This window comes from Mugil cephalus, chromosome 17 (genome assembly GCF_022458985.1).
Source record: "Mugil cephalus isolate CIBA_MC_2020 chromosome 17, CIBA_Mcephalus_1.1, whole genome shotgun sequence".
Lineage (NCBI taxonomy): Eukaryota > Metazoa > Chordata > Actinopteri > Mugiliformes > Mugilidae > Mugil > Mugil cephalus.
Window position 1 is genome coordinate 23,157,685 of NC_061786.1, and position 17,134 is coordinate 23,174,818.

A 17,134-nucleotide genomic window follows, 5' to 3' on the forward strand; every position below is an offset into this window, starting at 1 on the left:
CATGTCTGAGTAACATCCAGATCAGTGTTATTTACTTCTCTTGTCAATAGTCATAATGTTGTGGCTGATGGTGGTGTATAAATAACTACCTTGTATCTGTACATTTTTCACTAATAAAGACTCAAATGATTTTCTGTGAGAAGAAATGCTGCAGGAAAGGAAATGATCAGGTTACTGCAGCAGCAAAACAAAGTCAACGTTTATTTAAACTGGATCATAATCTGCAGATTACTTCATCAAACTATTGTTTGAGACTTTTTTTTTTTTTTTTAACTCCTGCATGCAGAGAACCATCCCAGGAGGTCAGGGTGGTAGGTTTTAAAAGATTTGGTTTGATTTAATGGAGTTTAATTTCAGTCTGTAGCAATCACATGAAACACGATTGTGGTTAATATTTATTAAAACAAACTTCAAATATATCACAACACAAACCTTAACATCAACGGCAAGAGCTCATGTGTTCACATGTCCTTTATTCCCCGATGTGCAGTTAATCAAACTGATTGATTTTCTACTGACTTTAAACCATTTCCTGTGTGGGATGAATAAAGGATCATGTGGCCTCTTATATAACACACACATGAAGACATAAAATTTATAAAAAATTAAATGCCATGTCAAACAAAGCAACAATTCTCCATAAAAAACATTTAAATATGAGTCAGTACTTGTTCTCAGACTTCAGGACTTTACGCCTAAAAACATTCAAACCTAAGTGTTAAAGCCACTTAAAGAGTCAAGATTTAAATATTAAAGGACACATGAGGTTTGGATCCTTTCAGACATCGACCACAAGGTGGCAGCAACACTCCACATTCACAACAACACGTGTGCTTCAAACACATGTTGACAGGTTCCTCTGTGTGGAGTCACTTTAAAATAACATGAGGGACTAAAAATAAGCTCCACAGAACAGAGACCAGATGAAACTCCGCCTCAGGACGAGAGTCCACAGAGGCTTTCGCTGACCTCCCACAGTTTCCGGGCCACGGCGTCGTCCCGGGCCCGGGCGCACACCTCCTGCACGGCGCAGCAGGCGAAGTAGCGGCCGCTCAGGGGTTCGATTCCCTCCTGCAGGGCGCAGTGCAGCGTGGTCTGAGCTCCGGCCTCCGGGTCCAGGAACAGGAGCTGGGATATGGGCTCGATGAAAACCTTCTGCCACAGGCTGACGTTTCTGGACAGCTCGGTTCGGACGACGCCTGCACAGACGCACACAGTAAAGATTTAAAATAAATAAAACCAAAAATGTCCGAGGTAAAGAAGAAACATAACGAGTCCAGTTGTCTTTGTACCAGTAATGAGGTTCCATCTGAATCACAGGATCTTAAATCCCTCGTAAATACAACAGGGAATCAAACCAATGACGTCAAGGTCCCAAAGCTGCTTCTAACCTTTAACCACCGCTCAACCCTTTAACTCCTCAGTGCAGGAGAGTATTAGAGACACACATCATGCACTGTGAGAATAAAGTGGACCTTTACTGCGGCTAAGAAGACCATCAGAGCCACTGCTATTTATATATTTCTATTAGCCGTTATTTCTTCCTGCATGAATGAGGCCTCCTCTTCAAGCTTGTGTGGTTTCTCCTTGGAAACGGTCTCAGCTTTGGGTTCAGTCTCTGATAGTCCTGATACTGAGAACTAGACTGTGTTTGGAGCCTAAAGAGAAAGGATTCCTTTGTTACTGAAGCCTGAAGTCTAGTTTCACCACTTCATCTAACAGCCTGCATGCAACAGTCACATGCTCTGGTTGTTATAGGTCCACTTTATTCTCCACATCTGGACTTGATTTATATATTATTTTCCTCATGGCCCTGATACTCTTCCATATCTCAGCCTCAAAATGTCCTCTGGGCTTTTTTTGGGGCCTATTTCAGCTTTAAAAATGTCAAAAATGATGTTTTGCAAGTTTCAGAATACCTGAAACCTTCTGGTAGAGGAGCAAGGGAAATTACCGTAATGACTGTAAAGTTTTGGATTTATTCTGATGGCGCAAACTGTGATGTAATTTCAGCAAAACAGCTCAAGGTTAAACTTAAACTCATTCCAAAACCACTGTAAACTTTGTCCCAGCTACCCTAAAACCGGACTAGATGTGGCCCTGACGCCTGCGATGGCCGGTGAGCGTGTCGTTACCTGGGTGGACGCTGTAGCAGGTGACGCCGCTGCCCTTCAGCCTCTTGGCGAGCTCGTGGGTGAAGAGCACGTTGCACAGTTTGCTGTTGCAGTACGCCCGGAAGAACTGCCAGCTGTAGCCACCGGTGCCCAGGTCTTTGTTCGCTGCCAGGGCCTGAAACACAAACAGCTTCGTCATTCAGAGCAGGTGATGACGCACAGGGCTGCGGGTCAGGAATGTTCTGAGCAGCGTGTTCAGTTTGAAGGAATGTCTTTGAGTTAACTTGATCCCATGTCACCTGCACACAGAGGAATCCTGAAAAGAAGAACCTGTTCTGAAAAGTTCCTAAATCTTGCAGAGTCGTCGAGGAAAAGGAAGAAGCTGCAGGAAAAAACTGCTGCAAGTTATCGAGTGGGAAATGATCTGAATCTGACGTAAGACACAAAAAATATTTCCGCATAAAAAAAAAAAAAACAACTAAAACAGGCTCTGAAAGTGGACAAAGAACTCAACACATGAAATATTACACCACAAAACAAGTGACTCCTTGTTTCCAGTGTGTGAGTCTGTGAGTCTGGGTCTAATCTGATCCCACTCAGATCAGAACCAGCTGAGTTGTGAGATGTTGGTGGTTTCCTCTCATCAGCTGATGCTCCAACATTTCTACTGGATGAAGGTCAGGACTTTGACTTGTTCCTAAACATTCATCTGGTTCTTCTGGAGAACCACTGGTGTTCTTGGGCTCCTTGTCTTCCTCCATGACCCAGTTTCTCTTCACATTCAGCTCATGGACTCATGTCCTGACATTTTCTTTCAGAGTTCACTGGTAGAATTCACAGTTCATTGGTCCATCAATGATGAGCAGATGCAGCAGAACAGGCCCAAACCAGGACATTAGCGCCCCCATGTGTCATGGAGGGATGAGGTTCTGATGCTGGAATGCAGTGTTGGTTCATCTCCAAACATTTAAACCAAACTATTCTCCTCTGGTCTCATCTGTCCACTAAACATTGTCCCACATGTTCTTTGTGGACAGAGAGCAGTGTCTTTGGTTGTTGAGTGGATTCATCAACATGAACATCAGCCAATGTGAGAGAGGCCTTTAGCTGCTTAGAAGTTCCCCTGGGTTCCTCTGGTTCCTCTCCCACTATGATGGAGTGATGTTTGTTGGTGGACCACTCCTGTGGAGGGGAACAGTCGTCTTCAATCTGTCTGACTCTCTGTGGATTATTTGTGGCTTCCAGACTCTTTACAGATGGTTGTGGAACCTTTTCCAGCCTGATGAGCAACAACAACTCTTTTTCTGAGCTCCTCACAAAGCTCCTTTGATCTGTTGTCATCACACACTTCAACACAAACATGAGACAAATCCCTGATTTATAGAAACTCAACCAGGAACTAAACCAGGAACTGAGTCTCATCACGTTGATGGAAACTCGTCTGGACACATGGACTCTGATTAATCTCTGATATGTAACACTGGTTTATTTTCCTAAATTAACATATTTGTCTACTTAAAGGACTTGTGTGAAAATCTGTTGATGTGTCATTTTTATGCAGAAATATAGAAAATTCTTAAGGAAGCAAAATGTTCTGAGCAGATCGTTAGTTTACAACTAAAAAAAAAGCCAAAATGACAGGACTTTCAAAATAAACTTTAACTGATGTATGAGTGACGTCTCACCTCGAAGTCGATGTGTCCCCAGCGGTGAGCCATGGAGGACAGGGTGACCACTCGTCCTCCTCCGTCCTCCTTCAGACGCTCCAGCAGCAGGTAGGTCAGCAGGAAGTGCCCCAGGTGGTTCACCCCGAACTCGATGCCAAATCCGTCCTCCGTCCGGCCGTCGGCCACCAGACCTGCAGGACGAGACACTCAGACTGAGAGACTCCCCCACCAACATAGGTCACGACCTGTGACTTGTCTTTGTTGGAGACAGAATGTGTCTCTTTACTGTTGAACAGGTTTTGAAGTATTTGGGGCAGGTTGCGTTCTCAATAATTACAGTTTCTTTACGACTTCTCTGGAGTCGTCGCTGTTGGCGACATTTTCTTGGCTCCGTTAAAGCTTGAATCAACATCTGGTCTTATTTAAAATGTGTCTCCACATGTGTCCCCACACAGAACTGATCTCAGTGTGTCTAAATAAGCATGTGACTTACTTATATGTCCATATCTGTACAGCTGTACTTTTTAAATTTTATTATTGTTTTATTTTTTAACCCTTTATGGGGCGAGGAACCATATTTGGTAAATTCATTCAATTAGATTTTTTGTTTTACATAACAGTTTTCTGACATTGTACAAAATCTCTCTAGGGTTGAAAGTCAGAACGTTCAGGTGTGTGTGACATTTAAATGTTTAAACAAGGAGCTACCGCCCAAAATTAAAAAGTTTTCGCATTATGACAATAAATGATTCTTGATTCTCGTGAATGGAATCATGGTTCTGGTTCAGTGGTAAGTAGAGATTCATTAGAGGCAGAAGCTGATACAATATTCTACTGAATGTTGTTGACATGATCCAGATTCGTTCTTTATTTCTGGCCTTAGATTGAACGGACTCTTTAGTTTTCAGACTCTGACATAAACAACGTTTAATCTGCAGCTTTAATGATTCTTTAATGAATCGTCTTTGTGGACGTCACAGATTCTCCTCCTGGTCCCTGTGAACATTTCGTTCTGTCACACTCGGCTGATTCTGTTCATGACCTCATTGTGGGTTAATTCCTGTCGAGGTGTGTCACTGCAGCTCATCGCCAGCTGACACACCTCAACCGTCCAAGAACATGTTCACCTGCCACAGGTAAAAACAACAAGCGGCTCTTGTGTTGTTAGAAAGACTCCACCAGCTTTTATCTGAGGTTTTTATGGTTTTCACTATCTTTGTCTCTTTATCATCAGTTTATCCAAAGGAAAACTTCATTCCTCTCGGCTCAGGATGTGGACGTTGTCCTCAGACCGTCCTTTGTCCTCCTGTTGTTTGTCCAGGGTTCACATCTTGAGTTTTTGGACGCTGACGGATCGTTAGAGAACTACAAAGGTTAATCTGAACTTAATCCAGGTCCAGGTGAGTATCAGGTCATAGACAGACTCTAGTCATGTGACCTTCAGGTGGACTCCGCCCACAGATGAAAACCAAACCTCCCCAATAAACATTTAGAGATGAACACTTGGAGGAAACGTCTGAGTTTGATTCAGCTCAAGGTTAGGAGGCGCTACTACTACCTGGTAGGCTAGGAGGAGCTACTGTTAGCTGGGAGGCTGTCAAGCTAGGAGGATTAACCATTAGCTGGGGGTAGCAAGCTAGCAAAAACTTCTACTAGCTGGGGGGCTAGAAAGTGAGGCTAGGAAGTGCTACCATTAGCTGGGAGGCTAGGAACCGCTACCATCAACCCCCAAGAGACAAAACAAAATATAAACCGTTTCATCCAGTAGAAAACAAAGCTGGTGTATTTTTTTTATCCTGACAGGTTCAGAAACGACTCTTTATTTTTCCTGACAGGTGAAAGTGTTGTTGGACCGTTGAGGTGTGTCATTCGTGGCGCGTCTCAACAGGAATGAAACGACAACAAGTCGCCTCAGCTTTAACCTGGAGGACCAGTCTGCGTCCATTTTCTAGTCGTCTTCATTTGTGGTTGTGTTGTTATAGCGTTGCCACAGTTTGTCTGATGTGTTTTATTCCTGAAGCTCATTTGACTCAGTATCAATGAGTTGCTTTATTATTATTTTTTATTTGTCGTGTTCATTTCTGTTAGTTGAAGCTCACAGCTTCCTAGTGTTGCCTCTTTGTGTGTCTGTTTGCCTACCAGCGTTGTTGATGAGCAGATCCAGCCGGGACTCGTTTTTCAGGAAAGTTTCAGCGAAGCACCGAACAGATTTGAGACTGGCCAAGTCCAACGACATGTAGAGGACGTCGGTACTTCCCGTTTCCTGGAAACACAACATTTAATCTATTAAGTCACTTCAGCTGCTTTTAACAGTTTACACTTTTCATTGATAACACTTCAACTTCATTTAAAGTTCTCATTTCAAATGAAAATTCACGACACCTTTTTTATAGTACGTTTCCCTTTATCACTTCAACTACTTTTACTCTTGACACTTGAATTATTTTTATCACTTCCAGTTTAATTGGCAATAAATTCCCTTCCGCCTTTCAGTTAATACACACATGACTACTTTCAGTCACTTCAGCTGCTTTTAATTGTGTGCTTCTTTCATATTTGACACTTCAACTTCATTTAATGTTCACATTTCTAATGAAACTCCACCTCTCGTCTCTTCACTCCGGCTCAGTCTTCATTTCAGTTCTCCATCACTTCCACTCCTTTCATTTTAAATGGTGATAATCTATAGAACACCTCAACGCCTTTCGGTGTCTTCGTGTAGCTCTTATGCGAGTTGATAGTTCACCGCTTCAGCTGCTTTCAGTATTTAACTCTTTTACAACGTTCAGATTTCAGCTAAAAGTTGTTTTCAAAGCTTTAAGTTAGCCACTCACACTTCAACTCCTTTCAGTTTAACATAAAACATTTTTAAACAACTTATCTCAATCTGTTTTTCCTCACTTCCACTCCTTTCATATCTTACACTTTGATACCAGCACTGAATCTTGGTTCAACCCGCTCCTTGTTCTTAAGCAGAGTCAGGAAGTGTTGACACATCCTTTACCTTCATGGTCCTTTAGGATTCTCATACCTGTTGGATTTCTGCGATGGCGGCTGCAGCTTTGTCTCGGTTCCTGCAGGCGAGGACGATCCTGGCTCCTTTCCTGGCCAGATGCAGCGCGGTGGCTTTACCGATGCCGGTGTTTCCTCCTGAACACAAACACGTGAGAATCGTTTCATCCAAAAGAAACCAGAACGTTGGGGGGACAGGATGAACGGTTTTTAGTTTTAATTAAAGCTCAAATTCACCAAGAACTGGAGACAAATGTAAAGTGAGGAGTTTAATTATTGAGAGAAAATATTCTAGGTCAGTTTAAAATTCCTCCTTAAAAGAGTTAAACATACAATAATGTAGGAAAATAGATTCTCCTCCATCAGCTGACTGTTACACAAACACAAAATTAAAACACACTTGTCAAAACATTAGGTACCAGACAAAACAGATGCATTCCAGTATAACAGTCGTGCATTAAATCCTCTTTCATATTAGCATGCCTTTATTTAACTAGCGTACCTAATGAACTGGCGAGGGAGGTTACGTTAAAGTTTAAAATATTTCCACTGGAGACATTTTATAGAAACACTGAGTAGTTTAAAATCTACTGAGACTCATTTCACCAGCAAATTAAATGATGGATCTCTAGTTTTTATTAAACTTTAATGTGATTTATTTATTTTATTGAATCTCCTGGAAACACCTGAGCACCTTCATCCCCTCCCCGGCCACTTTATTAGGGACACCTAATCTAAATAATGTTCCTGTAGAAACATTATAAGTTAATTTATTCATTTTATTTCATGCAAATGTCTGAGATTTGGATCAACTGAAAATAAAATCTGTTTGACTCAGACGGGATGAGGTGAATGAATGAAATGAGAGTTAGACACAAACCTGGCCACTTTATTAGGTACACCAGTGAAGTCATTCTAATCTGAATAACGTTGAAACAGCATCAGAAAGGTTTTAATTGGAAGGATGGAGTTGTCAAATTATTAGGAATACTTCAACAATACAACAAAATGAAAACACAGCTGAACCAACATCTCTCTGTTAACTAACGCTCCACTGCTGTACCTAATGAAGTGTCTCCTGTACCTAATGAAGTGTCTCCTGTACCTAATGAAGTGTCTCCTGTACCTAATGAAGTGTCTCCTGTGTTAAACGTGAACGTCATCCTGGTCTCACCTGTGATGATGACGGTCTTCCCGGCCATCCCCATGTTCCCTTTACACTTGGACCTTTTGAAGAGCGTCTGGACCAGGACGATGTATCCTCCCAGCACCACACCAGCGAGCAGCAGCAGCTGAAACATGTTTTCACTCGTCTCTGGGATTCACCAGCTGAGATTCACCCCGCTCAGATTCACCTTTTATACACCTGGGGGGCGGGGTCACCTGTCCGACCGGATCCACCAGCCTCAGGTAAGTCACAGCTCGGCCCGGTCCGACCGGTTCTGCTGCTCTGAATGGCCTTTCACCCACTCACCATCACCCACTCAGCATCACCCACTCCCCCAACATGAGCCCCACTTCCGGTCAGACCCTAAAAATAACCACAGTCCTGCTCTGAGTCCAGTTTTCACATCATCCAGGTGAATTAAAACCTCTCCTCTTACACTGGACAGGTTTACCTAATGAACTGGCGGGTGAGCAGAGCTGAAACTATTCACTCATTCATCAGATTAGTAGTTTAATCTGTGTTCATGTTGGTCTTTGTTTGGATCATTTTATCTCATGCGCTCAGATCGTTGCGTCATTCGCACTGAGACGATGAGAACTTTTAAATACCTCAGATACCTGAGATGCTTAGAAAACGACAGTACAACGTAAATAAATAAATAAAAATATATATATAAATGTATAAAAAAATGAAATATTATTTCCTGTATATATGTGCATAAAAAATATCAGTACGTTGTTCTGAATAAATAAAAAAATATTAGAAAGTGTTTATTAGGGTTCAGTCGTTTTAAGAATAAAAACAAAAGTCTGCTGAAGGTTTAAACACATTTTTATTCATTAGAAGATAAAAACAGCTTTTAATTATTTTTTTATTTCCACACAGCTGCTTTCAAATTCAGCCTTTACCTTTACATTTACACTTTATTTTAACATATACATATATATGTATATATATTTTACCTTGTGCGCTACTGTTTCTGCTGTAGTATTTATTTTTTTTTATTTTATTTTACCTCTGTCTGCAGTTTATTACGTAGAACTGTGCTGAACTATCTTATCTCATCTTATGTAACAGAAACCTTTCACATTCATGTTGTTCTTGATAATTATTTTGAGAGACTTGAGTTAATCATCGACTTATTTCACCTGTGAACACACTGCGACGCGTTCAGGGACGCTCGGACTGTTCAGTTTTCTGCTGAACCTTTTTTAGCGGGTGTCCCGGGACTGAGGAGAAACTGTGGAAAGTTTGAATCACAGGCCGCAGAAAGTCTCGCTGAGCTCCCACAGCTTCTTGGCCGCGGCGTCGTCTCTGGCTTTGGGCTCGATGTCGAGCAGCGGCGAGCATCGCGTGAAGTAGCGGCCGCTCAGGCCCTCGATGCCCGGCTCCAGGGCGCAGTGCAGCGTGGTCTGAGCTCCGGACACCGCGTCCACGAAGAACAGGGACACGATGGGCACGAAAACCAGCTTCCACCAGAACCCGGAGTAGCGGCCGATCTCCGTCTTTATGGCTCCTGGAGGAGGAGGAGGAGGAGAAGTTTTACTGGATGATTCTTTTTTAACATTTTTATTTTGATCTAATCTTATTTTATTTATTTTATTTTTACTTGTGTTTCTTTTATGTGCAGCAAAGCTACTGTAGCCAAGTCATGTCCCTTATGGATCATTAAAGTCTGTCTAAGTGTGTATATATATATATATATATAAAAAAAAAAAAAAATTAACAGCCTAGAATAAAAGGCAACACGTGCTTATTAGAAACATATATTAATAATTAATTAAAAGAAACTCAAGTTAAATAACTGAATGAATGAATGAATGAAGTGCACATAGACTAAAGTTCTGATGACATTAACTCAGTATTTAACATCGTAATGAATAAATAAAGCTGAAGGAATAAATGATCTTGTTATTTATAGGTTAGTCAACTCTTCAGTTTTTTCCTCTTTATAGATTCTTTTGCACAATAATCAGATTTTTTTGTTGTTGCACTAACTACGTCCTCACATTTACTATGTTTAGCAATTATATTAAATTCCATTTCTTTTAGCATTTCTTTAATTCCCGGCGCTCACCGTCAGGTCGCTGTTTATTCTTGTATTTTTTTGTACATTCTTTCAAATTTCATATCGAGGTCATGTCCCATACGTGTGATAAATAAACCTTGTCTCATGTCTGTGCTGAACCTCGGTGGGTGTAGCTGTGGACTGACCGGGGTGGAGGCTGTAGCAGGTGACGTCGGAGCCCTGCAGCCTCTTTGCGAGCTCGTAGGTGAAGAGGACGTTGCACAGTTTGCTGTGGCAGTATTTCCTGAAGAGCTGGAAGTCGTTGTCGCCCACGGCCAGATCTTTGTGGGCCGTGAGGCAGCTGAAGTCCACGCTGCCCATCTCGTAGGCCTTGGACGCCACGGTGACCACGCGGCTCCGCCCACTCGCCTTCAGACGCTCCAGCAGCAGCAGCGTCAGCAGGAAGTGGCCCAGGTGATTGACGCCGAAGATCATCCCGAAGCCGTCCTCCGTCTTCCCGCCGCTCATCAGACCTGGAGACAGAACCACGGTCACAGACCTGGAGACAGAACCACGGTCACAGACCCGGAGACAGAACCACGGTCACAGACCCGGAGACAGAACCACGGTCACAGACCTGGACCCGCTAAGGACAGAAACTCTTGACTCAGGGAGGAGGTTTGAGCCCGTTCATCACTTCATTGATCCTCAAAGATTCTGGTTCTGATGTCACAGAATGAGGTCACATCAACAGACTGAATCCTAGAGTCTGAAGCCTTCCTTAATTCCTTCCTTACTTCCCTCCTTCCTTCCTTCCTTCCTTCCTTAATTCCTTCCTTCCTTCCTTTACTCCTTCCTTCCTTCCTTCCTTCCTTTACTCCCTCCCACCTTCCTTCCTTAATTCCTTCCTTCACATTTTCTTTCCTTCATTTCCTACTTCATTTCCTCCCTCCTTCCTTCCTTCCTTCCTTCCTTCCTTCACTCCCTCCCTCCTTCCTTCCTTAATTCCTTCCTTCACATTTTCTTTCCTTCATTTCCTCCTTCCTTCCTTCCTTCCTTCCTTCCTTTACTCCCTCCCGCCTTCCTTCCTTAATTCCTTCCTTCACATTTCCTTTCCTTCATTTCCTCCTTCATTTCCTCCTTCCTTCCTTCCTTCCTTCCTTCCTTCCTTCCTTCCTTCCTTCCTTCACTCCCTCCCTCCTTCCTTCCTTAATTCCTTCCTTCACATTTTCTTTCCTTCATTTCCTCCTTCCTTCCTTCCTTCCTTCCTTCCTTTACTCCCTCCCGCCTTCCTTCCTTAATTCCTTCCTTCACATTTCCTTTCCTTCATTTCCTCCTTCATTTCCTCCTTCCTTCCTTCCTTCCTTCCTTCCTTCCTTCCTTCACTCCCTCCCTCCTTCCTTCCTTAATTCCTTCCTTCACATTTTCTTTCCTTCACTTCCTCCTTCCTTCCTTCCTTCCTTCCTTTACTCCCTCCCGCCTTCCTTCCTTAATTCCTTCCTTCACATTTCCTTTCCTTCATTTCCTCCTTCATTTCCTCCTTCCTTCCTTCCTTCCTTCCTTCCTTCCTTCCTTCCTTCCTTCCTTCACTCCCTCCCTCCTTCCTTCCTTAATTCCTTCCTTCACATTTTCTTTCCTTCATTTCCTCCTTCCTTCCTTCCTTCCTTCCTTCCTTCCTTTACTCCCTCCCGCCTTCCTTCCTTAATTCCTTCCTTCACATTTCCTTTCCTTCATTTCCTCCTTCATTTCCTCCTTCCTTCCTTCCTTCCTTCCTTCCTTCCTTCCTTCCTTCCTTCCTTCCTTCACTCCCTCCCTCCTTCCTTCCTTAATTCCTTCCTTCACATTTTCTTTCCTTCACTTCCTCCTTCCTTCCTTCCTTCCTTCCTTCCTTCCTTTACTCCCTCCCGCCTTCCTTCCTTAATTCCTTCCTTCACATTTCCTTTCCTTCATTTCCTCCTTCATTTCCTCCTTCCTTCCTTCCTTCCTTCCTTCCTTGCTTCCTTCCTTGCTCTTCATCCATGTGGTATTAACCAGGTAAAATGTCTCAGGGGTTGGATTCCTGCTCCATCCAATCATTCAGTGTTTGGAGAATATCTCTCTCCTCCTCCTCTTCTTTCCACCATGTTCTCCTCTCTAAGCCTCTTAAAGTTCTCCTCCCTGCTCTCAGCACATCTCACTGCAGAACCTTCTTTAGGAACCTTTCGTCTCTACCTCCATCTACTCTCAGGCTGGAGGGAAACTCTGAGAACTCTTTGAACCTTTAGGAATCTGACGTCAGACCTTTGACTCTAAGAACAAACCGGCGTTGTTGATGAGCAGATCCAGCCTCGTCTCAGACTTCAGGAAGTTCTCAGCGAAGGAGCGAACTGACTTCAGACTGGCCAGGTCGAGCTGCATGAAGACCACCTCGCGGTTCCCGGTCTCCTGGACCGGACACAGGACACAACAGGTAAATATTCTGACTTTAAATGTGCACGTGTCCACGCGGACTCTCCTTGGTTTGCCTGTACCTGGATGATTTCCTGGGCGGCTGCCTCCCCTCGTTGCTTGTCCCGACACGCCAGGATCACCCTCGCCCCCCTCCGGGCCAGGTCCATGGCCGTGGTCTTCCCGATGCCGGTGTTGGCTCCTGCAGACAGAAGAGGAGCTGCTATTAGCTCGGAGGCTAGGAAGAGCTACAGCTACGCTACGTCCACATGAGTAAAAGGTCCTCCAGCAGAGGTCAGAGGTCACAGTTTGGTCTCTTTAGTCAAAGTCACCTGGACAAGTCTCCAGCTTATCGCAGGAGAACCTGGACAAAACCCACTCAGACATGGGGACGACACGCAAACTTACATGTTGACATGTGTGGACGGTTTCTCTGTGATGGCGTCTCCTCACTAATCAGTAACTCCGTCCATGCTCAGTCATGTCTCATTTGATCTGTGCTCTTTATATCCCTGTGCTCCTTTCTGTGTGTGCATGTGTTTATGTGTGTGTGTGTGTGTGTGTGTGTGTTTGTGTGCATGTGTGTGTGTTTGTGTGCATGTGTTTATGTGTGTGTGTGTGTTTGTGTGCATGTGTGTGTGTTTGTGTGCATGTGTTTATGTGTGTGTGTGTGTGTGTGTGTGTGTGTGTGTTTGTGTGTGTGTGTGTTTGTGTGCATGTGTGTGTGTTTGTGTGCTTAGTTTTGTGTGTGTGTGTGTGTGTGTGTGTGTGTGTGGTGTGTGTGTGTGTGTGTGTGTTGCGTGTGGATGGTGTGTGTGGTGTGTGTGTGATGTGGTTTGTGGATTTATGTGTGGGAGTGTTTTGTGTGTGTGTTGTTTTATATGTTGTGTGGAGTGGAGTTTGTGGCTTGTTTTATATTTATTTGTTCGATGTGTAAAGCGCCTTTATAAATAAAGTTGATTTGATTCTACCGACTGAAATATTAAACAAAAGTAATGATGCTTTTGTATGAGAATAACTGCACAAAATAAGAGAATTATTAGATTTCTCATAAAACCACTGGATGCAAAAGCTGCTCATCAACACATAACCCGTGTGTATTTGCTGTAATATCAAACTATATAAACCATAACAAACAAAGAGCCGTTCAGGAGCCGACAGAACCGACTCTTCTCTGGGAGCTGTGGCCAAAGAGTCGACTCTCAGAAAAAGAGAGAAACTTCCCATCAACTGCTGTGAACTCACCAGTGACCACGACGGTTTTCCCATGAAGCTTTGCATCACTCTTGCACCTGGGCAGCCTGAGGACGGTGACGTGGAGGACGACGTACAGGACGAGGAGCAGCAGAGCCCCGAGCAGCAGCAGCATCATCCTGACCGAGGCCTCGGGGAACGTGGACTGTGAGACGTTATGAAACTGTCCCTGGACTCTATCAGCGGGTCCACGCCCTCCGAGGTCTGCGGACCCACGATAGGATCCACCCTCCAGAATAAAAACACGACTGTGTCTGCAGCAGGAAATAAATCCAGGAGGTGGTTCCTGCTGCTGACTGTTACTCACATGATTTAGAGTTTAAAGTGAAGCTGCAGCGCCACCTGCTGCCTCCATGTGCCTCTACTCCACATTTTAGTTCAGGGGCCAAATTCAGCCCAGTCTGAACTCAAAGGGGCCGGACCAGGAACACGACAACGTGTTAACCTGTAAACAACGACAACTCCAGATGTTTCAGTGCAAAGAGGAACTTTACACAAATGAACTATTACAAAACATGGAATGAACAATTGGACATTTCTAAGGAAAAAGAAGTGCAATTTCTGTTTTTATTGGAAAAATTGCACATAAAATGTTCAATATATTTTTTGCATTTTGCAGATTCATCCCTTTAAGGGCCAGAATAGACTTTCTGTACTGCATGTTTGACACCTGTGCTCACCTTTCTGCTACACATAACTCCATGTTATTAATGTACCACATTTCCTGTGTATTAATATTCTTCCATTTCTTTTCATTTATTTGTTCCTCTGCTAATTATGTACATTTGTTACTATTTTTATTTTTACTTGTGGTTCTCTGAGTGTTTTTTTAATGTGCAACTGAGCTCCTGTTTTTCTAGAAACGAACATAAAGAAACAAACAGCAGCTGATTATTTATATTAAATTTAAAACTTTTATTTATCTCACAACAAACTCAAGTTTGGCACATGGAACAAAAAGTCAGGAAACTGTTCAGAAGAACCAATATTAATAAAAACAACAATAAAAAAATCTTTCTTTGAAAACATCACTTCAAGCTGAAACAACTACACCTCCCATGAGGCCTTGGGGCTGTTAAGTGAATAACAGCTGACAGAAAGAGCTGCAAAACACACATTTTTACTCTCACTCTCCTGATTTATTTATTCATTTATTTTTTTTCAGACCGTTTCTGAAGCTTCTCGTGGTCTGAAAAAAAACTTTAAAAGAGGAAAATGTTTAAATGTGTTAAAGCTCAGGAGAAAAGAAAAATACTGATGATTATTTTAGTTTTTAAGGGGAGTGTTTGTTTCGTTCCATTTCATCTTAGAGCTGAAAACTAAGGATAGAAACTCAGATGTGTCTGTCTCCTGGAGGACGTGGACTGTCCCACTGATGTGTCTCTGCGCGTGGATTGAATTATACACTCACCGGTTCATTATGTACCAGTCAATAAATGTAACTTATAACAACCGAGATCATTATGTAAAGAATCAGGATCAGGTTCAGGTTAAATGTGTTGACGCTGAACGTTCAGTTCTAGTTTCATATTTAATGGGGGGTTCGTTTTATTCAGTTTTATCTCAGATGTGTTCGGATCTTTTTGCAACTTTTTCTGGACTCCACAGATGTGTCGTGACCTCTGGAGGACGTGGACTGTCCCGCTCAGACACGACGCGCGTGTCCGGCTGCAGGACGCGTGGATTGTCCCCGCAGGAACTCGGGTGGAAACCGGGACTCGTCAGTTCTTCCAGAAGTTCGGGTTCTGCGCCATCCTCCTCTGGAAGCTCTCGTACCAGCGCAGGACGCAGCTGGACGGGATGAACGTCTCCGTGGGGTTCGGCGTCATCCGCTCCTGCGTGACGGCGAACGACGACGCGAAGTTGTAGAAATTCTCGAGCATCTTCTGCGTGAACTGCAGGAAGGAGTCCACGGTGGACACGGCGGCGCTGGACACCGGGATCTGCTGGGCCAGCTGCTCCAGAGGCTCCACGGAGACCCCGACCTGGGCCACGGAGGCGGAGGAGGAGGCGGCCAGGGAGCCGAAGGGGTGCGGCCCGGCCCCCGCGGTGGCGCCGGCCTTCAGCCCGGAGATCTTGAAGATGGCGCTGGGTTTGTCGTTGGTGATGAAGCCGAGCAGCTGCCACACGGCGGCTCCGTTCACCGGGTCCGGGAAGGAGAAGTAAACCGCGCCCCCGGTCCCCGGTGGGAACGGGACCGTCCCCAGCATGAACACCACCACGTGGTTCACGGCCTCATAGTCCGGGAGGTTGAACACGAACTTGTCCGAGGCGACCTGCACCGCGTCGGTCTGCACCAACCTACCGGCGACCAGACAACCGAACATCCCCGAGGAAAAGCTAGGTAGCTTAGCCGTTAGCTTATCTGTTAGCCAGCTCGCTGGAAACAGTGTGTAGCTTTAGCTTCACCTGCAAATCTCCCTAAAACACGGAGAACCGACGAGAACCGAACATCAACATGTAGCGATTCGACGAGAAACTTCCCCGATCTGCTGCTCGGTAATCCACAGGACGCCCTGGAGAAACTTCTTCTTCTACTTCTTTTTCTTCTTTGGCTCCGCCTTCTGGACTAACGTGTCTTCTAACAAACTGTTCTTATTCCGTTTTATGCTTTTCACGAATATAAATAAACGTACATTGTGAAGGAGTTCTGTCTTTAGAATAATTATCGATCTAAGTTTACTCTGTCGAGTTTGTTGTTGTCTGTGGAAACGTTCGATGATTTGGTAATCGACTCGTTGGCACCGCAGGGTAGTAAAGGGAGGAAATAAGCGCGACTAAAACCGGAAAGAAGAGTTCTACCCACTACAAAATAAAAGCACATAAACTCGCTTAAAAAATAATGCAGGTAAAAGGCTAAAGGTGTTTTTTTATTACGGAAGTGCGAGCTATTTCATTTGAATCGATCAAAAACACATAACCAAGAAAAACATGCAATACTTTGCTATCTTTATTTGTTTAATTTAATTGTAAACATGTCAATTGTATTTAAATATTTGTGTTGTGTCTATATATGGTATGATTTCATACATTTTAATAAATTGGTAACAAAACAAAAATATGATGTTTGGTTACTTACAAAGGAGAAATAATATTGTTTTGTACTGTATAGTGTGTGATAATTGAATAAAATTGTTATGCCCCATGTAGAGGTGTCCAGGACACAACATGACACAAAGGGTTATAATATAAAGAAATGCTATTTATTTACAAAAGTTAAAAATCCAATGAATAAGTAATGTAGTTGTCATGTAATTGTTATGATAAGATCACATGCACAGTTATACACAGTGAAATGTATAACTGAGAAAAAATAAAAATAAATTCAAACATAAACTGTAGATTTGAAATGTAAACTTAAAGGGATGGGGTCGCTCGTTTGTACATGCAGATTATTTACAGTATTTTAAAAAGCAAATGCATCAATAGAGTCCATTAATGCATTTCTATTATTACCAAATAATAATTAATGAGATCGTTTTGA

At 43.3% G+C, this 17,134-nt stretch overlaps 2 protein-coding genes across 2 annotated transcripts; both read right to left on the minus strand.

The window, feature by feature from the left end:
- Nucleotides 1–382: 382 nt before the first annotated feature.
- Nucleotides 383–13,905, minus strand: LOC125023843. Its single transcript, XM_047611359.1, has 11 exons — nucleotides 13,642–13,905; nucleotides 12,480–12,598; nucleotides 12,270–12,393; nucleotides 10,176–10,502; nucleotides 9,222–9,477; nucleotides 7,968–8,116; nucleotides 6,813–6,931; nucleotides 5,921–6,044; nucleotides 3,800–3,972; nucleotides 2,136–2,289; nucleotides 383–1,199 (listed from the first exon to the last, which is right to left on the minus strand). The coding sequence occupies exons 1-11, from the start codon at nucleotides 13,766–13,768 to the stop codon at nucleotides 937–939; spliced, it is 1,935 nt and encodes a 644-aa protein (XP_047467315.1). The 5' UTR covers nucleotides 13,769–13,905; the 3' UTR covers nucleotides 383–936.
- A 636-nt stretch (nucleotides 13,906–14,541) lies between these two features.
- Nucleotides 14,542–16,521, minus strand: hikeshi (heat shock protein nuclear import factor hikeshi). The gene has a single exon (XM_047611930.1). It carries the CDS (start codon nucleotides 15,975–15,977, stop codon nucleotides 15,372–15,374), a length of 606 nt encoding a protein of 201 aa, XP_047467886.1. The 5' UTR covers nucleotides 15,978–16,521; the 3' UTR covers nucleotides 14,542–15,371.
- Between the last annotated feature and the right edge of the window lie 613 nt (nucleotides 16,522–17,134).